Source organism: Hypanus sabinus, unplaced genomic scaffold (assembly GCF_030144855.1).
Source record: "Hypanus sabinus isolate sHypSab1 unplaced genomic scaffold, sHypSab1.hap1 scaffold_151, whole genome shotgun sequence".
Lineage (NCBI taxonomy): Eukaryota > Metazoa > Chordata > Chondrichthyes > Myliobatiformes > Dasyatidae > Hypanus > Hypanus sabinus.
The window spans coordinates 89,800-116,722 of record NW_026779585.1 but is presented as its reverse complement, the minus strand read 5'-3'; the positions used below and the strand labels follow the sequence as shown (position 1 = coordinate 116,722).

The following is a 26,923-nucleotide window of genomic DNA, read 5'->3' as shown; positions in this document are numbered from 1 at the left end:
CAGGAAACATGGCAGCCCTCTCTGCTGGGCAAGATCCCACACAGCGATGACACAGGGATCAAATGTGCTCGGTTTAGCTGCTGGGGTCAGGCTGAGGTGTATCCGCATTCTCGATACAGACCGGGGAACCAGCCTGAGTACCGGCCCCGGGAGAGGATCATTAAGATCCAATTCACGATAGTTTGTGAATTGGAAATGGCTGGAACACCACAGCAAATTGCCGGCACCAAAGCGTCTTTGCATGGGTGATAATATTGGGCTGGTGACTCTGATGATATGGAACTGGCAGTATACGGGCTTCAGTCCAGGTTGGCAATACCACAGCTAGGATGGGAATTTTCTCAGTCTGCAGTGAAGCGGGCGGTTGGACATTGGTTATGGGGAAATCACCGTTTGCACTGCCCTATAGGACATCATATCTGTCAAGTATTTTGGAGATTATTTAAGAGTTAACTAGGAAGTTAGGTGAAGTTGTGCAGTGATGTTGTTCATCTGAACTTTGGTAAAGTCTACAACAAGATCCCGCATGGCAGCTGTTCGGGAAGGTTCGGTCACGTGGGATTCACGGGGAGCTGGCGAGATGGATTCACACCGGGCTCCAGAACAAGAAGCAGAGGGAGATGATTGAAGATGGTTTTAGCGAATGGAGCCCTGTGATGAGTGGGATGTGTGTGTCAGTGTCGACACCTCTGTAATTCATTATTCATGCCATTGATTTGTACATGAATGTACAAGTCAAGATTAGTAAATTTGAAATGAATTGAACTAAATTGACTTTCATTCTTACATCCTTCACATATACGAGGAGTAAAAATCTTTACGTTACGTCTCCGTCTAAATGTACAATGTGCAAACAAAGTAATTTATAAGAATTTAAAATAAATTGAGCATTCCATATGATACAGAATACGACAGATCAACGTGTTAATTAGTCTGATGGGCTGGTGGAAAGAGCTGTTCCGGAGCCCGTCAGAAGCCGACCCGAGATAGAACAGATAAATAGTAATTAAATTCCTGCAATACAGTAACAAGGCGGAGATTCTACGAAGGGCCTGGGGTAAGAAGAGGGTGTTTTTATACGATAAATTAATATATTTCGACAAGATTACCCACCCCACCCCGCGGTCCTGCAGAAATGTAAAAATACTCTGAAGCAAAGCGAATACGAAAACAAGAAAGGATTAGTACGCTGCTAAACTCCGCACACTGCTAACCTTCGAGTGTATTATCAAGATGGGATCCAACTGTATCAGACAATGGAATAGGCGACTACAGACATGAAGGCCAGAGGGTTGCCCGTCAGCGCGATCAAACCAAGGGAAAACCTGGCAGAGGAATTATCCCGCTTGGGAAATAGTGCGAGAATCGAGAAGGCAGGAGACAGGAGTAGGCCAAGAGAAATATATCAGGAAGAGACTGGGAGTTTTCCAAAGACTGTCCTCACCCTCTTCAGAAGAGCCATAAGGTTTGGCTAACTTTAAAAATTTTGAGAACCTAAACGGAAGCAAAAGTAGACGGTGATATACCTGTCTCGAGAAATAATTACAATGTGGATTTATATTACTCAGTTGTTTTTCTTTATTCGCTCACTTACTCCTTATATATATATATATCTATATAAGAGGAGTACACAGAGAAATCTATTCTGTGTAATGGATTTGTTCATTGACTTTTATGAATACTGCAATGGGGGCCCTCAACTCACAAATATGAGGGGTTATCCCCCACAGCCAGACATTTCCTCTAGCTCAACGCAGGGTCATTTACTAGGGACCCCAGCCTTAGAATCACAGTTTCGTTGCCATTTTTGTTATTATTTACATTTCTTGGTTCTTATTTGTTCAGGGAGTAGATCGATTAAGTTTTATTCTAATTCCAATGATACATTGACAGATAACACAGATGGCTAAGGAAAAAGTAAAATTCATTTATTTTAATATCAAAGGGCTATTAATTCCAATCAAACGGAATATAATTTTATCCAAAATGAAAAAAAAGAACAACCCCATGTAGTATATTTACGGGAAAAGGATTTAAGTGCTAACGGGCATAGAAAACTAAAGAGAATGGGCTTCACTAATTTGTTTTTCTTCTCATATAAATCAGGACATAGGAGAGGAGTTGCTATTTTTATCTCAAATAAGCTAAATTTTGAAAAAAATATTCTAAATGGGTGATAAAGAGGGCAGATAGATTCTGGTAAGTGTGAATATGGACGGAAATTCAGTTACTCGATTGAATATATATGCACCCCCGGAAAGTGATAATGGTTTCTTACAGAATATTACTGATATTAAGGTGGCGGAAAGAGAAGGTCCCTTGATATCTGGGGGAGACTTAAATTTACAGTTACAATCAAACTTAGACTCTTCCAATAGAAAAACCTATCAAACAAAATCCTTACATAAGAAAGTTAATACACTTTTTGAGGATGTTGGTTTAATTGATATATGGAGGGACCTTTTCCACGACAGAAGGTATTACATTCATTATTTTGCTCCCCATTTTGTATATACCAAATAGACTATTTCATAACATTTGGAAAAGACAAAGACAAAATAAACACCTGTGGAATTGGGTCAACAGATGTAAGTGACCATGCACCTACATATTTATCTGTTGATTTTGACCTACAACCAAAGACCGCTATTTGAAAACTAAATACGATCTACTCAATGCTCCGTACTTTAAGGAACCAATTAAAAAATAAATAGATCTCTACTTAGAATTTAATGATAATGCAGAGGTTTCACCTCCCATTTCATGGGATACTCTGAAGGCTGTCTTAAGAGGGAAAATTGCACAGGTCCATGATGAAGAGTTTCCGCCCGAAACTTCGTTACTACCTCCTACCATAGATGCTGTCTGGCCTGCTGAGTTCTGCCAGCATTTTGTGTTTTTATTTATTTCCAGCATCTGCAGATTCACTCGTGCTATCTCAGATAAATACTTCGTGGAGATTTGTGATATATATGATTATATGATATATATGTATAATGTCTGAAATACATCTTATGGAAATGTTTGTTTGATGATGAACGATAAAAAATAAATTACAATAAATGATACAAATCTCAACCTTGTAAACAGTATACATGCTTTGATAATAAATGTACTTCCACCTTTCCACTTTATTCCCCGGGGTGCAGGAGAATGAGGGGAGATATCTTTGAGGTTCTAGGGTGCATAGACGGGGCAATTGTAAGCCTGCTTTTTCCATTGACGCTGGGGGAGTTGGAGAACTATAGGTTAAATTTGCAGTACAAAGATGATCTTTAGTAATAATGACCAGTTGGACACAGAATCTGTATGGCCTGTGAAGTACACTTATTGGCTCAGTTCACAAGCATGGGCATTTACACAACTGAATACCTGTGGTCACACCCACTTGGAATCCCTGACGCTCCGTGGACAACGAAAAACAAAACATTACTCCGGGTGAAAGGAGTCTGTGGTGCCAAGGTATAGCAGATCAGTTACTGAAACTCCTGGTGTGCACGTTCATTTGTTCTGATTAAGTTATCACTGAGTAAGTCCAGGTTCAACAAAGAGTTCACGAAATGGCAGTGCCACGAAAGACTTACCAAATGGCGGCCTCCATTGTTACAACTACATGGCAAGAAGAATGCTTTTTGTTTTCCCTGTTTCCACCGCCATTGCCTCATCTTTATTTGCCAAATTGCAGATTGTAGTTCCTTCTGGCTGACATGTGCAAGGTAAAAATTATTTGGGGCAACTATCGGGGAAACTCTTCACTTAGAGTCTGATGCGAGCGTGTGACGAGCTGCCGGCGGAAGTAGTGGATGCGCATTTGTTCGCAACATTCAATGTAAGTTCAGATAAATCAATCGATGGCACAGGTTGGTCGTGACAGACCAAAATCATAGTTCGGCACGGAGTTTATAGGCCGTTAAATCTGTTTCTGTGCTGTAGCACTCCACAATTCTGCGGCACCATGACATGCACCCTGACTTCCGGTTCCTCTGAGAGAAGCGCAACGTCAAACCAGCACACACAAAGTGCTGGAGGAACTCAGTGGGTTAGGCTGGTTTGTGATTGGACTACCTCCTCTAAGGAGGGTTTGACGACCTGCGTGCCTCACTGATCCGGAGAGCTGGATTGGCTTGAGTCAGTTTTTATTTTGTTTTAGCTCTTGGGAGGGTCACCCATGGCATATAGATGAAACTGTAGGGGGCAGACGAAGAGTGGTCCACGTGTCCACCGGGGTCGGGTTTTTAGTTCAGCGTTAACAACTCTGTGTTAAGGATCCGGCCTGAAAACTGGGTCGAAGGGGCTCTGGACCACGACTGCCCTTAAATTCTACCTCCTTTCACCTGGCCATATGGGCTTTGAACCACCCCTTTCCCTATTTGGACTCTCGCCAGTTACCCACTTATCTCCTCAATAGCACCCACCTGTTTCTGTTCTCGCTCATTACCCGGTCCACTTAAACTCTTCCTCGACTCACATTATCTATCTGTTCGTCCCAGTCCTGAACTGAGTCGTTCCAGCGTGCTGTAGCGAATACTGTCAAAGGAAATTTTTGAATTCTGTGTTTCCGGATTATGCCTGTTTGGAACTTGATTCTTGCCTGGAGCACCCGTAATTGTCTGCCCTCGCCGGACAGCCTTTCCCGGGTAAGACCTCCGTCTGCCATTCCGGCTTCGTGCCTGCTTCCTGGTGTTGAAAGACTGTTACGCCCGTGGCCGCTAATAAAATCCTGGTAAAAGAACATTCATTGGTCTGCACTTGAGTCCTACCGCAACCGGCCCCTTCTGACACTCTGACTGGTAATACAGAATTGTTACGAAACAGCAATGACGAAACCTTTTGCATCAGAGTGCAATGGTATTCCCGCGTCTTCACCCCGCACTTGCATGACTGACAGCAGTGGGAACAGTGGGGAAGCTACTGACACGATGAAAGAAGCCAGGACCACCGTCACCGATGGACGACTTTCATTGCTGCTCTAAACAAGGGCCATTAGAAACTGAGTCGGAGAAATAATAACGGGGGCCAAGGTGGATGAACTAAATGCTTATTTAGTTCTTCCCTGTAGAAGACGCTGGCAGTTTGCCTGACAGTGATAGTAGAGCGTACAATCATCACAGTGACATTTAGTTCTGCGCTTCGCGCTCCCTGGAGTACAAATCTATAGGAAATATAATAAAAGTTTAAATTATAAACCATTAACAGAAAATAGAAATTGTTAAGTAAGGTAGTGCAAGTCAGGTCCGCATATTTGGAATGTACGGCCCAGATCCGGGTCAGGATCCGTTCAGCAGCCTTATCACAGTTGGAAAGAAGCTGCTCCCAAATCTGGCCAGGAGTCTTCAAGCTCCTGAGCCTTCTCCCGGAAGAATGCTTTCTAAGGTGCATGTACAGAAATTAGTGAGGGTTTTAGCGGACAGGCCTAGAGTTAGGATTACAATGGAAAAGATGCTCAGATAGCTGAAAGATCTGAGGGTACATAAGTCAACTAGACCAGATGAAATGCACCCACAGATTCTGCAAGAGGCAGCGATATAGACTGTCGACGCACTAGCAATGATCTTTCAAAAAACATTGTACTCAAAAATTGTAAATGTTACTCCATTCTTTAAGAAAGGAAGAAGGCAGCAGGAAGGAAGTTATGGACCAATTAGCCTGACCTCAGAGGTTGAGAAGATGTTGAAGGCATTCGTTAAGGATGAGCTGATGGAGTACATGGTGACACCGGACAAGATAGAACAACGTCCACATGGTTTCCTTCAGGGAAAGTCCTGCCTGACGAACTTGATTGAATTCTTTGAAGAGATTTCGAATAGGGTAGATAAAGGTGATGTAGTGGATGTTGTGTATTTGGAGTTTCAGAGGGCCTTTGACAAGGTGCCACACGAGGCTGTTTACCGAGGTTAGAACCCATGATATTGCAAGAGAGTTATTTGCATAGTTAGAGCATTGGCCGATTGGTAGGAGGCTGTGATTGGGAATAAAATGATCCTTTTCTGGTTGGCTGCCAGGGACGTGTGGTATTCCGCGGGGGTCGATGTTAGGACTGCTTGGTATTAGGCTGTATCTCAATGATTTAGATAGGTGGCTTTGTTGCCAGCTTTGCAGATGAGAAGATTGGTGGAGGGGCAGGTAGTGTTGACAAAACAGGTAGGCTGCAGAAGGACTCAGACAGTTTCGAAGAATGACAAGAAAGTAGCAAATTAAATACCGTGTTGGAAACTGCACGGTTCGGCATTTTGGTTGAAGAAATTAATGTTCTGACTATTTTCTAAGAGGGGAGAAAATTTTTAATTCGGAGATAGAAAGGCACTTGGGACTTCTTGTGCAGAACAACCCAAAAGTTAACTTTCAGGTAGAGTCCGTAGTGAGGAAGGCAAATGTCATGTTAGCATTCATTTCAAGAGGTTTGGAATACAACAGCAGGGATGTGATGCTGAGGTATTATCGGGGACTGGTCGGGTCGCACCTTGAGTATTGAAATCAACTCTATGCTCCTCATCTAAAAAAATGATGTGCTGGCTTTGCAGAGGGTTCAGAGGTGGTTCACAAGGATGATTCCGGGAATGAAAGGGTTATCATAGGAGGAACGTTTGATGGCTCTGCGTCTGTATTCGTTGGAATTCAGAAGGATGAGGAGGGATCTCAGTGAAACCGTTTGAATGTTGAAAGGCCTCGACAGAGTAGATGTGGACACGATGGTAGGGGAGTCTAGGACAAAGATGCGGAGAAATTTCTTCACGCAGTGGGTGTTGAATTTGTGAAATTTAGCTGCCGTCAGGTTCCACTCACCTGTAACGTCACCTTTCTGCCCCATTCTGATGTTTCAGCCGTGAAAGGACTGAAATCACTAACCTTGTAGGTGTTAGGGTATAGCGAATGACGTGGCAATGGTGTATACATTCACACGTAAAAAGCATTTGCTGTGCCCTGCTGGTCAGAACACGACGTGCAACGATTGAAAAAAAAAACGACAACGTTTATCAACTGTAAAGTACAAGACAATATATGTAAGAAACAACTCAAATTTAAATGCAAGGCAATGGAACAGGGTTATATTTATTATATTTCTTTGTTTTACTGTGGGTGTCTGCAAGAAAATTAATCCCAAGGTTTTATATAGTGTAGTATTGTGCAAACGTCTTAGCCACATATATCTACCAGGGCGCCCAAGACTTTTGCATACTATGTGGGCTCTTTAACGTATTGCTCTATACTGTTGCCGAGAAAAATATCTCGGCATTTGTGAATGACGATAAACCTGATTCTGTTATGGATCTGTATTGCGGACAGAGAGTGGGAAGTAGAAAAGGAGGGGGGAAATCGTAATCAATAAACCAATTAACTGGAATTAATTGGGCCTGCCTGATTTCTCAGGGTTGGGCATGTCTGTACCCACGCCAACACCGACCCTGCTATACTCTCTGGCACCTGTCCCGCAACCCCTCCTGAGACGCTCAACCTTGCCCCTCCCAACGTGCTTTGCTCTGGCCAGGTTTGCAAACTTGCTCTCCGCTCCGCGTTGATAAAGGTCTCAGGCATCAAAACCAGATATATGCACTGAAGATTTATACGCAGTATTCTACATAAGCTGACAATGACTTTAATTTGAATTTTTTTTACCCTAGATGTGTTATTTACTCTTCTGCGTTACACACACCCCTTCGCATTCTTTAACTTCCCATTTCTGTAGCTCAGAACACTTGATGAGATACGCCACTCACCCTATTGTTCCTAGTGGCATTTCCCCATGCAACTGCCGTTGTCCATTTGCGCAACAGTGGGTCAATATTGCCAGTTGAAGTCAATTCTTAATGTGAGAGAAACACAGAAACATAGAAAACCTACAGCGCGAAACTGTGCCGAACTTGTCCTCACCTGAGAACTACCTCGGCTTACCCTCTATTTTTCTAAGCTCCATGTACCTATCCGGGAGTCTCTTAAAAGACCCTATCGTTTCCGCCTCCACCACCGCCGCCGGCAGCCCGTTCCAAACTCTCACCACTCTCTGCGTAAATAAAACTACTTATCTCGGGAAATAGTACTACTTCGACCTTCCGGAGGTCTGAACTACATTAGAAGTTGCAATGCTTAGTTAGTATAAAATTAAAGAAGGAAGAGACAGACAGGATTCTTATCCGACGGAGTGATCTACAGTATGCAGGATAAAGATTGTATCATTAGAAAGCGACTCTTAAACAAGTGCGAAGCCTGGAACATAGAGCCCTGTGACATAGTGTATGCAGGTGTACAAAGCAGGTTTTCAACTGGACATTTGATCCAGTGGGCAACAGAGATATCGGTTCACATGACTCTTCATTTCCTTTAACTGTAATCTATCAGAGTTTTGGCTCTCACTCTCGAACTGCAGGATGAATTCGAGTATAGCATTATCCCGAGCTGCTGCAGGCTCCTTTACTGTAAGCACCCAAATTAAAGCGGTTCGTTACACAACACACAATGCAAGAAGTACTTACGTTATACATGTAAATTCTTAAAGTGCAATACCTCACATAAGCCCGTGTGGAACTCCATCTGCCAGTTGTACAGGTCCAAGTACTGCTGAACCGTTGAGTCCTCCGGAAAACCTTCATAGTATCCGCAGCTCTGGTGTGTGGTGTGTGTGTGTGTGTGTGTGTGTGTGTGTGTGTGTGTGTGTGTGTGTGTGAGTGTGTGTGAGTGTGTGTGTGTGTGTTTGTGTGTGTGTGTGTGTGTGTGTGTCTGTGTGTGTGTGTGTGTGTGTGTTTGTGTGTGTGTGTGTTTGTGTGTGTGTGTGTGTGTGTGTGGTGTGTCTGTGTGTGTGTGTGTGTGAGAGAGAGAGAGAGAGAGGGAGGGAGAGAGAGAGAGAGAGAGAGAGAGAGAGAGAGAGAGAGAGAGAGAGAGAGAGAGAGAGAATGAGAATCAATCCCATTCCCATTCTGAACGGGTCCATTCTAAATCTCCGTGGGTCAGAGAGGTGTTAACTTCTGATAGAGCTAATCAGAAGGAAAGTTGTCAAACGCATGATGAACATTCGTGCAAAACAATTGCCCTGCATCCATCTCCACCTTCGTCATATCCTCGATAAACTCAATCAACTTCGTCAGACCTGATCTTCTCGCGCAAAGCCACGATGACTGTCCGTAATTAGGACGTCCTTTTCCAGATGATCAGGTTTCCTGTCCCTCACGCACCTCTCCAAGAGCGACCCGACCACTGACGTCCCGACCTCAACTGCTTTCAGCAGAAGTGGTGGATGCGGTATTGATTTTAGCAACAAGAGAAATTTAACAGCGGAATGTGAACCGATCTTATGGGTACAGGTCGATGGGAGAAGGCCGAATAATAGCTGGGCACAGAGCAGGTGGCGGGCGGGCTTCTTTCCGTGCTGTAGTGTTCTTGGACTGTGTGACTCTGTGAAGTGATGTACAATTTAATCGAAACAATGAAACGCATAGCCCTTTGACGTTTCCCATATTCAAAGGTTTACAAAGGTTTCAAAAGTACATTTAATATCAGAGAAATGCATACAAAATACTTCCTGAAATTCCTTTTCTTCACAAACATCCACAAAAACAGGGGAGTGCCCCAAAGCATGAATGAACCCCAAAGTCCCCCCCAACTCCCCATAGTCGGCAGCAAAGCAACGATACCCCACCCACCACCAGTAAAATAAAAGCATCAGCAGCCCCCACCGAGCACTCAAGCCTGCAGCAAAGACACAGACTTGCAGTACCCCAAAGACTACTCGATCACCCGGTAATCCGACATGCCACAGGCTCTCTATTACCCTAATAGGGGTAAAAGAGGTGTCGTCCTTTCCTCACAGGCCACAGCAGATACCACTAAAATCTCATCTTGCTACCTCTAGAGATTTCCCTAGAAATCTTGGAGTACTGTGTCCAGTTCTGGTCGCCTCACTATAGGAAGGATGTGGAAGCATTGGAAAGGGTACAGAGGAGATTTACCAGGATGCTGCCTGGTGTAGAGAGTATGCATTATGTTCAGAGATTAAGGGAGCTTGGGCTTTACTGTCTAGAAAGAAGGAGGATGACAGGAGACATGATAGAGGTATACAAGATATTAAGAGGAATAGATAGAGTGGACAGCCAGCGCCTTTTTCCCAGGGCACCAATGCTCAATCCAAGTGGACATGGCTTTGAGGTAAGGGGAGAACAGGGGGGGGTATTAGATGAAGGGTTTTCTCTCAGAGAGTGGTTGGTGCGTGGAATGCACTGCCTGAGTCAGTGGTGGAGGCAGATACACGAGTGAAATTTAGGAGACAGCCAGACAGGTATATGGAGGAATTTAAGGCGGAGGGTTATATGGGAGGCAGGGTTTAAGGTTCGATACAACATTATGGGGTGAATGGCCTGTACTGCGCTGTGCTGTGTTGTTCTATAAACTGGAAGGTGAATACACTTTTGAAAAGAAAAAAAAGTAACGCGTAGGAAATCTCAAGAAGAAATCTTGAGAAATCTCAAGAAGGGAAATCTGTATTTTGTCATCGCCAAATGTGAGTTGAAACAGAGCCAACGACTACCGAATCACTGATCACTGATCACCGGATGTATTTGCAAGTGCAGCAGTGGGGATTGCTAAAAATGATCGGAAGTTACATTATCCTCGCCAGAATCTCGGATCTGTCAGCTGAGGGAACTTTGACTGATTTGGGCGGCGAGGATTGTTGCTTTGTGCGAGTCAGTGCTCAGTGCCTGAACGCACGCAGCTGCCCATCCTCAGCGACGAGATGCTGGCTAGTCAGAGTGTCGTGAAGCAGATTCTCTGTCCGCGGTATGGAAGACACGATGGTCTGTTGCCTCCCAGGTGCTATGGTCCAGAATGTCACTGGGTGGCTGCAGAAGATCCCGAAGACCGAGAGTGGGCAGCCTGATGTCGTGGTGTACATGGACACAAATGACATAGTTACGAAGGGGATGGAGGTCCTGCGCAATGGGTGCAAGGAGTTAGGGAAGGTAGTCATTTCCAGACTACTCCCAGTAGCATGTGCTGGTCAAGGCAGGAAAAGAGGAACAGTGCAGATGAATAAGTGGCCGAGCAAGTAGCGTAGGGGCTGGTTATCAGACTTGTGGACCATTGGAATGACCGGTAGATAAAGGGCTGTTTACACCTGAAGACGAGGAGACGTTTTCTGGAGCTGTAGGGGAGGTTGTAACTAAGTTGGCATCTAGATAGGAACCGCAGCGATATGGGTGAGGATGGGGCCGTTTGACAATAGACAATAGTTGCGGGAGTAGGCCATTCGGCCCTTCGAGCCAGCACCACCATTCAATGTGATCATGGCTGATAATCCACAATCCATACCCCGTTCCTGCCTTCTCCCCATATCTCTTGACTCCGCTATCTTTAAGAGCTCTATCTAACTCTTTCTTGAAAGCATCCAGAGAATTGACCTCCACTGCCTTCTGGGGTAGAGCATTCCACAGATCCACAACTCTCTGGGTGAAAAAGTTTTTCCTCAGCTCGGTTCTAAATGGCCTACCCGTTATTCTTAAACTGTGGCCTCGGTTCTGGACTCCCCCCAACATCGGGAACATGCTTCCTGCCTCCAGCGTGTCCAATCCCTCAATAATCTTATATGTTTCAATCAGATCCCCTCTCATCCTTCTAAATTACAGTGTATACAAGTCGAGTCACTCCAATCTTTCAACATATGACAGTCCCGCCATCCCGGGAATCAACCTCGTGAACCTACACTGCACTCCCTCTACAGCAAGGATGTCCTACCTCACATTTGGAGACCAAACGGACCACAGTACTCCAGTTGTGGTCTCACCAGGGCCCTATTCAACTGCAGAAGGACCTCTTTGCTCCTGTACTCAACTCCCCTTTTCTTCTGAAGGCGAGCATGCCATTAGATGTCATCACTGTCTTCTGTACCTGCATGCCTACTTTCAGTGACTAATGAACAAGGACACCTAAACCTCGTTGTACTTCCCCTTTTTCTACCTTGACAAAATTCAGATAGTAACCTGTCTTCCTGTTCTTGCCACCAAAGGGTATAACCTCACATTTATCCACATTAAACTGCATTTGTCATGCATCTGCCCACTTATCCAACCTGTCCAAGTCACCCTGCATTCTCCTAACATCCTCCTCATAGTTCACACTGCCACTCAGCTTTGTGTCATCTGCAAATTTGCAGTTCGTATACAGTGCAGGGTTCTGCTGTGGCCATTGCCCTGAGCAAAACGAACAGCACTTTAAATACTTCCGTGGTCAGCACAGGGTGAATGATGACCTAATAGGGCACAGTAACTCCAGTGTTACTGTGACGGTAGACAGACAGAGGATAGGGCAAAACGGGATGAGGTGAAGTGTAACATGGGGCAAACTCGAAGGTGTTGTTGAAAACAGTACCGGCGGTGTTATATTTTAATGCACAAACTATGCAGAATAAAGGCAGGTGATCCTTTTACTGCAGACAAAGACCGGCAGGTATGACGTTGTGTGCATTAGTGATTCGAGGCTGAAAGAAGATCATTGGCGGGAGCTTAATGTCTAAGGACAAGCAGATTGGCAGGTGGTGTGATGCGTCTTTTGGTAAAGATAAAATTATACCCGTAGTTAGAAGTTACATACAATCAGAGGACGTAGATTCATTGTGGGTAGAATTATGACACTGCAAGGTTAAAAAAGGCAATGGCAGGTGTTATATACAGGCCCACAAACATTAGCCCGGATGCGGGTTATGAGAAATAGAAGAGACATGTTACAAAAGGAATGTCGGGGAAATTTGACCGGGATTGGGAAAAGCGGGTTGGTGATGCATCCCAAGAGAGGGAGTTAGTAGAATGCCTACAGTTAGAAATCTTTGACCAGCATTTCGCAGAACCTACCATTGGAAAGGCAATTCTGGACGGTATGTTGTGATGTTGAGCTAGATTCGAAGAAGGAGGAAAATAAATGCTCAGGAGGTCTTGATCATCATATGATAAAGTTTATCCTGCGGATTGAGAGTAGGAGAAGATAAAGTCAGGCGTATCAGCATTACAGAGCAGTAAAGACAATTACAGACCCACGAGAGCAGAGCTCGCCAACATTCATACGAACGGGGCTGTAGCAGGTTTGACGGCAGAAAAGTGATGGCTGGATTTTTGGGGCCAATCCAAAGATAGCATAAATACAATTTTGAGGGCAAATAATATTGAAAATGTAAGTGTGGAGTCTGAGGATTGGAAAATAAGTAAAAAACCAACAGAAGACAACTATGAAAAAGCAAGAGGGAATGGATTAAATATGAAGTTAAGCTGGGCAATAATATCAAAGATGTTCTGATTTCTTTCAGATATATACAGAGCGAAGGGACGGCGGGAGACCCACCGCTAAAATTGCTTCTTTTGGGACCCAGCACTAAGCTGATCTTCCCAGTCTAGCTGCATACGGAAGACTGTCTGACCGGCAGGAGGCAAAGAGGTGGAAGGAGTTAGGGACCGGGTCTCTGCAAGTTACAGCTCAACGACGTGGATGACGGAGTTGACCGCCTTGTGGCCACGTTTGCAAGCGATACCAAGACAGGTGGGGGTGCCAAAGGCTGATCGACCCGATGCAATAACGCGAGGTACCACGAATTCAATAAAACTATAGAACAAGCGATACTTAGTTAAACTTCACTTTTTATTCCTAGCGTGCCATGGGGGAAGTTACAGACTGATCTCCCAAAGAGACAGTCAGGACACTGCCCACCCCCGAACACAATTCCACACTATTTATAACATTGATCATTACAGGAAATTTAACATTACCCGAGTTAATACAGTTTTAGAATAGTTTCGATCACATGGTAAGATACCATTAGGTGTAAAATCATTATTGGTTAGTTATAATAATTTCTGCCAAGACCAACATGGATACAAACTCAGTTCCTTATGTTGACATCTGCTCCTACTCTCCAACGTTCTACCACCCCTTCCTACGGTGTCCTTCCCCTATTTAGTTATGGTATACCTCAAAAATGCTTTGTGCAACCAGATAATTCTTTATTTAGACCCATGTCTAACGCTATTAGGGAACAATGTCTGGTCGATCATTTGTGGCTGAGTAAGGTTCACTTTTTGGCTATGCAGCAACCAACATGAGCTACCTAGAAGCTAAATAAGCTAATCATACCCCTTAATCCATTCTCCCATATACCTATCCCTCTACCTAAGCTTACCTTTCCCTTCATCGGTGGGGCAATTAGTGTTGAGGAAGAACGAATTCTCTGCAGGAGGACATGTGCGGATTGGGGCAATGGGCAAGGAATTTGGAGGTAACAGGACAGGGGGGATGTCTATGGTCATGCACTTTGGTAGATGGAATAAAGGCGTGACCTATTTTCTGAACTGGAAGGCAATTCAGATATCAGAGATACAAAGGGACTTCAAGGCCCTTGTGGAGAATTTCCCCATGATCAACTAGCAGGTTGAGTTGTTAATAAGGAAGGCAAATGCAATGCCAGCATTCATTTCGAGTTGCGCTGATTATAAGAGCATTGATTGGATGTTGAGATTTTATAAAGCATTACCCAGTGCCCACTGCGAGCCTTGTGAGCTGTATTGGGTCGCTGAACTGGAGAAAAATATCTGCCAGCATTGCAGCGTGTCGAAATGAAGTCCACAAGAATGATTCCGGTAGTGAAAGGGTTAAAGGACGAGGAGAGTTTGAAGGCTCTGGGTCTGCACTCCATCGAATTTAGGAGGATGAGGGGAAACCTACTGAATGTTAGCGGCCTAGTCAGAGTGGATATGGAGAGGATGTTTCCTTTACTGGGTGTTTAGGGCCAGAGTGCACAGTGTCAGGATAGGGGAACCTCAATTTAGAATAGAGATGAGAAAGAATTTCTTCTGCCAGAAGGGGATGAATCTGTTGATCTCATTGCCACGGACAGACGCGGAGGCCAAGATCTTGATTATATTTAAAATTGATGTTGTTAGCTTCTTGGTTAATCAGGGCATCGGGGTTACGGGGAGATAGCAGGAGAACAGGACTGACAGGGATGTACCTTTCTTTGAACAAGGGGACAACATTCGCCTCCCTCCAATCCCCCGGTACCATTCCCCTGGACAACGAGGACATAAAGATGCTAGCCAAAGGCTCAGCAATCCCTTCCCTCGCCTCGTGGAGCAGCCTGGGGAATATTCTTTAAAGCCCCGGGATCGTGTCCGTCCTAATGTATTTTAACAACTCGAACACCTCCTCTCCCTTAATATCAATATGCTCCAGAAGATCAACATCACTCATATTGTCCTCACCGTCCTCATATTCCCTCTCAATGGTGAATACTGAAGAGTAGTATTCATTGATGACCTCGCTCACCTCCGCAGCCTCCAGGCACATCTTCCCATCTTTATCTCTAATCCGTCCTACTTTCACTCCTGTCATCCTTTTCTTTCCTCACATAATTGAAGTATACGTCTGGATATTCCTTTATCCTACTTGCCAAGGCTTTCTCATGCCCCCTTCTTGCTCTCCTCAGCCTCTTCTTAATCTCCTTTCTTGCTACCCTAGATTCCTCAATAGACTCATCTGATCCTTGCTTGCTAAACTTCATGAATGCTGCCTTCATCAAATCGACAAGATTCATGATTCATGATTCATTCACCCTACCATTCTTTATCTTTCTCACCGGGACAAATTTATCCCTAACCTCCTGCAATAGATCTCTAAACATCGACCACATGTCCATAGTACATTTCTCTGCAGAAATGTCATCCAAATTCACACACGCAACTTACTGCCTCATTAATTCCTTTCTCCAATTAAAGATTATCCTGTCCGCTCGGATCCTATCCTTTTCCATGATAATGTTAAAGGTCAGAGAGCGGTGGGCACTGTCTCCCAGATGCTCACACACTGTGAGATCTGTGACCTGACCCGGTTCGTTACCTAATACTAGATCTAGTATCACATTCACCCTGGTCGGCCTGTCAATATATTGTGACAGGAATCCGTCCTGGACACACTTTGCAAACTCTGGCCCATCTAAACCATTGGAACGAATCAGGTGTCAATCAATATCAGGGAAGTTAAAGTCACCCATGATAACAACCCTGCTATTTCTGCACCTTTTCAACATCTCCTCCCATTCTGCTCCTCGGCATCTCTGCTGCTACCAGCTATATAGTACTCCCAATACAGTAACCGTTCCCTTCCTGTTCCTGACTTCCACCCATATTGACGAAAAAAGAGGGTCCTACTACATTACCCACCCTTTCTGTAGCTGTAATAGTATCACTGACCAGTAATGCCACCCTCCCCCTCTTTCCCTCCCTCCCTCTGCCTTTTAAAACACTGAAATCCAGTAATATTGAGAATCTATTCCTGCCAAGTCTCTGTAATGGCCCCTACATCATAATTCCATGTATGTATCCAAGCTCTCAGTTCATCACCTTTGTTCCTGATGCTTCTTGCATTGAAGTACACATACTTCAGCCCTTCTACCTTAATACCTTTACACCCTTTATTCTGCTTCTCTTTCCTCAAAGACTCTCGATATGTTAGATCTACCTTTACTCCATGAACTCTTTCACTGCTCTAACGCTCCGAGTCCCAACCACCTTGCAAATTAGTTTAAAACCTCTTCTTCAAATACCTGCCTCTTCTTCCAACACCCGAAATTCTTTGGCTATTCCCATGATAAGTGCAAGGCTGTTGAGTCCAACATTTGTCATTTCATAACCGACATCAGCATTCTCCCCACCCACTACTTCCCTTCGTCTATTTCTAGACAAATACTATAGAATACTCCCAAACCAGTAACCGGTCCCTTCCTGTTCCTGACTTCCACCCATACTGACTCAAAAGAGGATCCTGCTACATCACCCACACTTTCTGTAGTTGTAATAATATCCCTGACCAGTAATGCCACCTCTCCTCTCCTCCCCCCCCCCTATCCATTTAAAAGCACTAAAATTCCGGAATATTGAGAATGCATTGCTGCCCTGGTACCAGCCAAGTCTCTGAAATGCCCCCTACATCATAATTCCATGTATGTGCCCAAGCTCTCAGTTCATCACCTTTGCTCCTGATGCTTCTTGCGTTGTCGCACACTCGCTCTAGCTCCTCCCCCAGCTTTTTTCATTCAGCAGGGATCGCTCCCTACGCGACTCCCTTGTGCCCTCGTCCCTCTCAACATATCTCCCTCCTTGCGCTTATGGTTACCAGCGGAACATGTGCTCCCAAAACTCCGCTCGCGGTCCATGAGCGGCGTTTTCACCACATGAATGTGGATTTGGTTGGCACGTTGCCTCATGGACCATACGTTGGTCGTAGGCACCGCCGCCCTCGACCATTTCAGCGGCGGAGGTGGCTCTAGCGTTCGTTTGCTCGCGAATCGCTTGGTTCCGCGTCCCGTGAAGAATGTATTCAGACAGAGGTACGCGGTGTACGTCCGAGCTTTAATATGCGCTCGCCGGTGGTCTAGAGCGGTGGTAGTTTAAAAAGAAGACATCCATATGCAGTGGGCAGCGGAGTGAGAGGTAGCAGAGAGATATGGCTTTGGCTCAATCGGTGGTGACGACGCGAGGAGGGTTTCCCTGTGCTAAATGCGGAAAGGTGGTAGGTGTGTGAGGCCGGTTTTCTGTTCCCGTTGTCAGATGTGGCAGGCCTCCCGGACGGCCATATCTGCACCCGGTGTGTCGAGCTGCAGCTCTTAAGGGACAGCGTTAGGGAACTGGAAATGCAGCACGATGATCATCGTCTGGTCAGGGATATCGGGGAGGTGATAGGAAGCAGTTAGAGGGCGGTGGTCGCTCCGTGACCCCGGGAGACAGACAGGTGGGTAATAGTCAGGAGAGGGAAGGGGAAGAGTCAGGCACTAGAGAGTATCCCTGCGGCTGTACCCCTTGACAATAAGTACTCCTGTTTGAGTGCTGTTGGGGGCGACGGCCTACCTGGGGAAAGCAACAGTGTACGTGCGTCTGGCAGAGAGTCCGGCCCTGTGGCTCAGAAATGTAGAGGAAGGAAGAGGAAGGCGGTAGTGATAGGGGACTCTATTGCTAAGGGGTCAGACAGGAGATTCCGTTAACCAATTCAGGATTTCTCAACAAGCCTCAGACATTGTTGTCGGGATAATGGACACAAGGAAACGTGAGGTTAAATCTTTCGTATCGCCGTTTATCTGCGTTATGTGAGCGCTCCCCTTCTTTGGTATTGGCTGCAGGTAGGTTTACCACGGCTGTTCTTTCACCTGGCTTTACCTATCAATACCCAGCTCGTCTCCTTCTTTCCGCGACCCCCAACCCGCCGACCTTCCGTGTTCTGGCACCCATCCGCTTCCCCAATCACTCCACGGAGAGTGATGGCGCAGGGCGCAGTTGGGCACTTTGTGACCTAGTGTATTTGGGCGCAAGTGTCAGCACTCCTGTGAAGGGGCCCCAAGTTATTTTAAAGAACGTGGCTGGTTTGAAAACAAACATAAAAAGAAAGGCTTCCACGTCAACTTATTTAATTTTTTGACCTCGGTAATAATTTTCTGTTTGTTACAGAACGCCGGCGCCTGGCGAAACTCTGTCCGCACAATGGCTGAAAGTGCGGAGAGCAATGACTTCTCAAATGCATCAACTGCAGGAAAGGGCACGGGTATGTTACCGTTTTTTAAATTTAATTATAAATACTAATCGGTGGTGTGTCTGGATTTAATTGGTGTCCGCAAATTGCAAAGGATTCGTGAAGAGACGGGGAAGAGAGACGCGAGAGAGTTAACATCTATTGGGGAAGCGCAGTCTCATGTGGAAAGGGGTATAACCACGGCCTGCTTCACGCTCCTCACAGCGGGTTGCGCGTGCGCGTCACCACGGCGAGATATTGCAGGGATTTGCCGAAGAGCGGACAGGGCAGAGGGTCACCCAGACCAGAACGGTGCTGATGAAATAGTTGGGGAGGGCCGTGAGGGTGATAGTAATGGGTTTCGATTTCCCCGGAATACGCTGTGTTTCCTCTTTGTGAAATTTCTTCAGCGCCCTCACTTCAGGTTTGGGCCCGTTCTCTAAGAGAGTGGGTGCGGCACCAGTGAATGATTCAGGGCAATACTAGGTGAACACACGGGGAGCATTTGATGGCTATGGGCCTGCAGTCTTTGTAGCTCAGCCGTACCTAATTGAAACCTACCGACTATTGAAAGCCCTAAATAGATTGGATGGGGAGAGGATATTCCCCGTGGTGGGGAATGTAGGAACGGGGAGCGCAGCCTCAGAATAGAAAGACGCATCTTCAGAGAAATGCTGAAACGCACCGCCAGGAGATTGTGAATCTGTGGAATTCATTGCCGCAGACGGGTGGGTCATCAAATCTACTTAAACCGTATAGTGACAGGCTTGTAATCACTAAGGACATCAAAGTTTACATAAAGTAGGCAGGTAAATGAAAAGGATATTAAATCAGCCGTGACTTAATCAGAAATGGCGGAGCAGACACGAAGGGATGAGTATTGCATTATCGGCCTGTAAGTTTGACGTCAGTGCAGGGTAAATTAATGGAAAGTATTCTTAGAGATTGTATATATAATCATCGGAATAGACAGGATCTGATTAGAAGCAGTCAACATATATTTGTGCGTAGAAGATCATGTTTCACAAACCTTACTGAAGTTTTTGAAGATGTTACTAGGAAAGTGGACGAGTTTAAAGCAGTGGATGTTGTCTATATGGACTTCAGTAAGGCCTTTGGCAAGGTTCCACGCGGAAGGTTAGTTAGCAAGCTTCAATAGTTAGGTATTAATATTCAAGTAGAAAAATGGATTCAACAGTGGCTGGATGGGAGCTGCCAGAGAGTAGTGGTGCATAACTATTTGTCAGGTTGGAGGCCGGTGACTAGTGGTGTGCCTCAGGGATCTGTACTGGTTCCTATGTTGTTTTTCATATACATTAATGACCTGGATGATGGACTGGTAGATTGGATTATGAGGGGGATAGATAGAGTTGACGTGGATAGGCTTTTTTCCATTGAGAGTAGGGAAGATTCAAACACGAGGAAATGAGTTGAAACTTAGGGGCAAACGTTTAAAGGTAACATGAGGGGGAATTTCTTTACTCTGAGAGTGGTAGCTGCGTGGAACGAGCTTCCAGTAGAAGTGGTAGAGGCAGGTTCGGTATTGTCATTTAAAGCAAAATTGGACAGGTATATGGACAGGAAAGGAGTGGAGGGTTGTGGGCTGAGTGCAGGTCGGTGGGTCTAGGTGAGAGTAAGCGTTCGGCGCGGAATAGAAGAATTCTACTAAAACGTAATTAAGAAGGGAATCAAATATGAAGGGAGAGAGTCAGAATGTATAACTATTGGCCGGTTAGTCTGACCTCCTCGGTGACTGGGAATGTGTCCGAGTCGATTGTTCAGGGTGAGGTCTCACGTTTCTTGCAGGCACACGATAAAATCTACCGCGGTCTGCACGATGTCCTCATGGGAAAATCTCGCCTTGCAAATTTGTTGTGAAAAAAGATAACAAGCAGGATCGTCAAAGGAGAATCGGTTGATGTTGTGAACGGGATTTCCAGAAAGCCCTTGTCAAGCCCTTCACGGCGTCTGTAATCGCTAGAATTCAGAAGAATTACGGGCGACCTCATTGAAACCCATCGAATGGTGAAACGCCCAGACTGAGTGGATGTGGAGAGGACGTCTCCTGTGATGGGAGAGTCTAAGATCAGGGGACACAGACTCAAAACAGACTTTAGAACGGAGGTGAGGAGGAAGGGCGTTTCTTGTTAAGCCAGAGAGTGGGAAGTGCGGAATATTTTGCCACAGGCAGCTCTGGGGGGTGTGGGGAGGGGGGCAAGCCTTTAGGCGTATTTAAGTCAGAGATTCTTGATTGGTCAGAACCTACATGAAGGGATACGGAGAGAAGGTCGGAGATCGGGGCTGAGAAGATAATTGGATTGGCCATGATGAAACGGCGTAGGTCTAGATGGGCCAAATGGCCTAATTCTGCTCCAATATCTTCTGATTTTTTTTTGTTCTAATTCCAACAGATTTTTTTTTAAGATAAGGGTCCTAAAACTGCTCACAATATTCCAAGTGCAGCCTGAGACCAGTGGGTTGCAAAACCTCAGCATGACATCCCTGTTTTTGTCTTCTCTTCCTCGCTGACTGAATGCTAAACGTTGCGTTTACCTCTCTTACTACCGCCTCAACCTGCAAATTAATCTTTAGGGAATCCGGCACAAGGACTCCCAGGACCCCTCGCAGCTCCGTATCTTTGTGAGAATCTCCTCCACTATAATCAGTCTGCCCATTTCTCCGAACATGCACTTCCCGATATCGTATTACATCTACCACTCCCCCCACCCGTTGCACTTGTCTGTCCAAGTCCTTCTCTATCCTCTCTGTCCTCAGCACTCCCTGCCCCTCCTCCCTATCTTCCCGTCATCCGCAAGCATAGCCGAAAGGCCATTAATTGTTGCATCCAATTTATTGACGTGCAAGGTGAAGAGAAACGCTCCCAACACGGCCAGTCAACGGCAGCCAACCGGAAAATGCCTCTTTTACCCCCACTCTTTGCCTCCTGCCTGCCCGTCAATCTTCTATCTGTGCTAGCGCCTTTCCTGTAATCCCGTTGCTCTTCCCCTCGTCAGCTGCTGGTTGAACCGAACCTCTCCTCTGTCCACCCAAGGCATCTCTCAGACTAGACATGGGTGCAACGTTCACGTCTGGTTGGAGTGCAACTGATGATGTTTTTTTTTCTTCGCTTTACAGCAACTGCGAGCTTCTGGTTGCGGGTGCTTGCCAAGGGAATACCCTGGGGCAACAAGATTGTCATGGCCGTGATTGTCCTTCAGCTGATCGTTTGCCTGATCCTGGTGGTCCTGTGGAGCAGAGAGAGGAGCGGCGGGGAGCTACCAGCCCACGGGTTCCTCGCGGCTGAACGGCACCTCCTTCCTGACGCGGCACGCCGGGCTGGTGCAACGACAGCGCCCCCCTTCCCTGGTCCTACTGGTCACCAGCTCCCCGGATGAGTTCAATGCTCGCTCGGTCATCCGCCAGACCTGGGGGAGCGTGCGGCGGTTTGGCGGGGGCCAGGGCAGTCACCTATTTCCTGTTGGGACAAGGGAGGGATCGGCAGGACTCGATCCGACGGGAGGCCGCAGAGCACCGGGACATCATCCAGGGTGATTTCTATGACTCGTACGACAACCTGGACTCGCAAGGTGCTGCTGGGCTTGGAGTGGATTTGCTGTTACTGTCGCTCCACCTCCTACGTGATGAAGACGGACACCGACATGTTCATCAACACCGACTACCTGCTGGAGCTCCTGTCCCGCGCTCCCCGCAGCAACCTTTTCACCGGTCTCATTCATAGAGGCGCCAAGCCATACCGCGATATAAAGAACCGGTGGTACATCAGCAAGGAGGAGTACCCTGGGGGAAACGTACCCGCCTTACTGTGCCGGAAGCGGCTACGTCCTGTCCACTGACTTGGCTTGCCGCGTGTGGAACATCTCCGGGACGCCGCCCCCTGTTCAGACTGGAGGACGTGTACGTGGGGAATGCGCGTCGCGGAGCTGAAGGTGGAGCCGGTGCCCATCCACACCGAGCGCGTCTTCTCCAGCTACAGGGAGCCGTTCTCCATCTGCTCCTACCGGCTGGCTCGTCACCTCGCACGACGTCTCAAACGACGAGAAGCTGCTCTACTGGAAAGCGCTGCAGGACTCGGTCGGAGGAGCGTTGCCCCGGAGGACCCCTGACGGAAGCTGGCATACCGACAGTGGCATGCAAAAGTCTGGGCACCCCGATCGAAACTTCTGTTACTGAGAATAGTTAAGTGAGTAGAAGATGAACTGATCTCCAAAAGTCATTAAGTTAAAGAGGAAACATTATTTTCTACATGGTAAACAAGATCAGTGTATTATTTTTGTTTTGTACAATTTTAGAGTGAAAAAAAAGGAAAGGAGCAACATGCAGAAGTTTGGGCACCCCAAGAGATTTGAGCTCTCAGATAATTTTTACCAAGGTCTCAGACATTAACTAGATTGTTAGGGCAATGGCCTGTTCACTGTCATCATTAGGAAAGGCCAGGTGATGCAAATTTCAAAGCTTTATAAATACCTTGACTCCTCAAACCTTTTCCCAACAATCAGCAGCCATGGGCTCCTCTAAGCAGCTTGCTACCACTCTTTAAACTAAAATAAATGATGCCCACAAAGCAGGAGAAGGCTACAAGAAGATAGCAAAACGTTTTCGCGTAGCCGTTTCCTCAGTTCGTCAGGTCATTAAGTAATGGCAATTCACAGGAACGGTGGAGGTCAAGTTGAGGTCCGGAAGACGAAGAAAACTTTCTGAGAAAACTGTTTGCAAGATTTCTAGAGAGGCATATCAAAACCCCCGTTTGGAAAATCTGAAGATGAAAAGAGGACGGCTTCTACAAAAGGATAATGATCCTAAGCACACCTCAAAATCCACAATGGACTACCCCAAGAGGCGCAAGCTGAAGGTTTTGCCATGGCCCTCACAGTCCCCCAACCTAAACCTCATCGAAAATCTGTGGATAGACCTCAAAAGAGCAAGTGCATACAAGACGGCCCAAGAATCTCACAGAACTAGAAGCCTTTAGCAAGGAAGAACGGGCAACAATCCCCCAAACAATAATTGAAGGACTCTTAGCTGGCTACAGAAAGCGTTTACAAGCTGTGATACTTGCCAAAGGGGGTGTTACTAAGTATTGACCTTACAGGGTGCCCAAACGTTTGCTTCGGGCCCCTTTCCTTTCTTGTTATTTTGAAACTGAAAAGATGGAAATAAAAAAAAAAGTAATCTTGCCTGAAATATTGTAGAAATGTGTCATCTTTAACCTTTTACTCTTTGGAAATCAGTTCATCATTTATTCGCTTTGCTTTTCGCAGCAACATAAATCTTGACCAGCGGTGCCCAAACGTTTTGCATGCCGCTCTATATCTTGTTTACATTTTGTTCCATTCATTGAATTGATTTTGGTTAATCTCTATTGGTAGGGTCTGAAAGAGATATAGTGATCTGCCCAGACCTTTGTGTGCCATTGTATCGTGCCCCAACCACGAGAGCGAGAGAGAGCGAGAGAGAGCGAGCGAGAGAAGGGATGTCACTAATTATTTTGACGAAGATCATAAGGATGAATCCAGGAATGAAGTGGTTAATAAAGGAGGAGAATCTGACAGCTTCGGGCCTGAACACAGTGGGATTTAGAAGAATGCAGAAGGATCTCATTGAAACCTACGGAATGTTGAATGTATAGGGTGGATGTGGAGAGGATGTTTCCTATCACGGGGATATCCAGAACTGGAGGGCACAGCCTCAAAATGGAGGGGCGACCTTTTTAGGACAGAGGTCAGGACGGTTGTTTTTTGCCAGAGCTTAGGAGGAATTTCTTTCGCCAGAGAGTAGCGAAGCTGTTGGGATGCTCTGCCGCAGATTTGCGGTGGAGACCAAGCCCGAAGGGGTACTTAAGGGGAAGTAGATCGCTTCTTGATCGGTCAGGGCATCAAATGACATGCCGACCGAAAGCAAGGTGTACGGGGTTGATTGGGATCCGGATTGCGTCATGATGGAATGGCGGAGCGCATTCGATGGACTGAATGGCCTAATACTGCTCCTGGGTCTTATAGACGGAGGCTGACAGAGACAGAGACGGAGACAAACAGACAGTGACACACAGAGGGAGAGAGAGAGAGAGAGAGAGAGAGAGAGAGAGAGAGAGAGGAGAGAGAGAGAGAGAGAGAGAGAGAGAGAGAGAGAGAGAGAGAGCGAGCGAGAGAGAGTGAGAGCGAGAGAGAGAGAGAGAGCGAGCGAGCGAGAGAGTGAGAGAGAGATAGAGGGGGGAGAGAGAGCGAGCGAGAGAGAGGGATAGAGGGGAGAGAGAGAGAGAGAGGGGGGGTGTGAGAGAGAGGGGGAGAGAGAGAGTGGGAGAGAGAGAGAGAGGGAGAGGGTAGAGGGGGAGAGAGAGAGAGAGAGAGAGAGAGGGGGAAGAGAGAGAGAGTGGGAGAGAGAGAAAGAGAGAGAGTGAGAGCGAGAGAGAGAGAGAGAGAGCGAGCGAGCGAGAGAGTGAGAGAGAGATAGAGGGGGAGAGAGAGAGCGAGCGAGAGAGAGATAGAGGGAGAGAGAGAGAGAGAGGGGGGGAGAGAGAGAGAGGGGGAGAGAGAGAGTGGGAGAGAGAGAGAGAGAGGGAGGGAGGGAGAGGGGGAGAGAGAGAGAGAGAGAGAGGGGAAGAGAGAGAGAGTGGGAGAGAGAGAAAGAGAGAGAGAGAGAGAGAGAGAGAGAGGAGAGAGAGAGAGAGAGAGAGAGAGAGAGAGAGAGAGAGAGAGAGAGAGGGTGGGAGTGAGAGAGAAATCGATTGGTGTGGAGCCCATGTCACTGAGGATATTGAAAACCGAGTTTAAACGTTTTGTTTTTTGATTAGTCAGGGATCTGATTTTATGGAGTGAAAACAGGAAAATGGGGTTGAGAGGGATAATAAATCAGCCGTGATAGAATGGTGGAGTATACCATATGGCCCGAACGGCCCAATTTTGTTCCTGTGTCCTATGTTCTTATGAATATACCTTAGATGGGGAGGAGAGCGAGAATGGGACAGAGGGGCGGGGGGAAATAATCGACAAGTGTCTTACTGTTGTTCGGAATGGCAAACGGAAGTTGGGAGTAGATAAATTCGGGGGAAGGCACACGGCGGGTGAAGTACCGCGGAAAAGAAGGGCGAGGGAGCGAGGAGCGGGGCTGGTGGCGGAGACGGGCAGCGGGGGCGGAAGTGAATTAAAGAGGCGCGCGAGGGGCGTGGTCTGAGAGGCGGGGCGAGTGAGGGTGGGGGGGCTGGCGGAAAGAAAGAAAGGGTGTCGGCTCGGGGTGACAGAATAGCGTCAAGAAAGCCAGTGAGAGATGGTGTGCAGAAGGGAAGATGGATTGGAGAGAGGTAGGGGGGGAGGAGAGAGAGGGAGGCGGAGGGTGCTAGAGAGAAAGTGACAGTGTGAGAGAATTGATCGGGGGTGAGGAAAGGGATCGATGGGATTTTATTGTGAGGGACAACTGTAAGTGGAAAGAGGTAGCCAGCATGGGTGGAGGAGAGGAGGAATTTCCTGGAGATAGAAGCTGGGAAGTGTGTTTGTGATAGAGAGGAAGGGTGTGAGTTAAGGAGAGTTGCGGTGCGACCCTTTTTGCCAGGTCGGTCTCGTCAAGTTAGGGGCAACGCTAGGGGTTTCATCAGGGATGTTTACTGCTCCCAGGCCTTTTCAATGACAGTTATTTAAAAATAAATATTTGTAATATATGTTCTAGGATTAGGGTCGGGAGATTGCTGTGAGCGAAATTGGAAACAAATGACATCACTGATCATTGGAAGATATAATGATTTCAATAAATATTTGTACGGGAAATCTTTATTGGTTAATTTTTTCAGATCGGCCGCAGTAACAAAGGAAAGAAAATCTGCCGTTGCCGGAAATACGAGCATCACGCACAGAATGCTGGGGGGGACACCGCAGGCCAGGCAGCGTCCACAGAAAAAAGCTAACTGTCGAAGGTCGGTCCATGAAACTCCTCCAGCATTGTGTGTGTGTGTGTGTGTGTGTGTGTGTGTGTGTGTGTGTGTGTGCGTGCGTGCGTGTGTGTGTGTGTGTGTGTGTGTCTGTGTGTGTGAGTGTGTGTTTGCGTGTGTGTGCGTGCGTGTGTCTGTGTGTGTGAGTGGTGTGTGTGTGTGAGTGTGTGCGTGTGTGCGTGCGGGTGTCTGTGTGTGTGAGTGTGTTTGCGTGTGTGTGCGTGTGTGTGCGTGCGTGTGCGTGTTCCTGTGTGTGGTGTGTGTGTGCTTGTGTGTGTGCGTGCGTGTGCGTGTGTGTGTGCGTGCGCGTGTTGTGTGCGTGCGTGTGTGCATGTGTGTGCGTGCGTGAGTGTGTGTGCGTGCGTGCGTGCGTGTGTGTGTGCGTGTGTGAGTGTGTGAGCGTGCGTGTGTGTGCGTGCGTGTGTGCCTGTGTGTGTGAGTGTGTGTGTGTGCGTGTGTGTGTGCGTG

At 46.7% G+C, this 26,923-nt stretch overlaps 1 protein-coding gene and 2 pseudogenes across 1 annotated transcript in view; all 3 read left to right on the top strand.

Moving 5' to 3' along the window:
• LOC132387073 (beta-1,3-galactosyltransferase 5-like) overlaps positions 1–26,923 on the top strand; it is a 62,081-nt pseudogene that overhangs the window by 6,669 nt on the left and 28,489 nt on the right.
• Positions 10,767–22,710, top strand: LOC132387077 (beta-1,3-galactosyltransferase 5-like; annotated as a pseudogene).
• LOC132387074 (beta-1,3-galactosyltransferase 5-like) overlaps positions 24,044–26,923 on the top strand; it is a 12,898-nt gene continuing 10,018 nt past the window's right edge. Inside the window, exon 1 of the mRNA XM_059959432.1 lies at positions 24,044–24,160. Within this exon, the coding sequence (XP_059815415.1) occupies positions 24,044–24,160 (117 nt within the window). The remainder of the gene's footprint in view (positions 24,161–26,923) is intronic.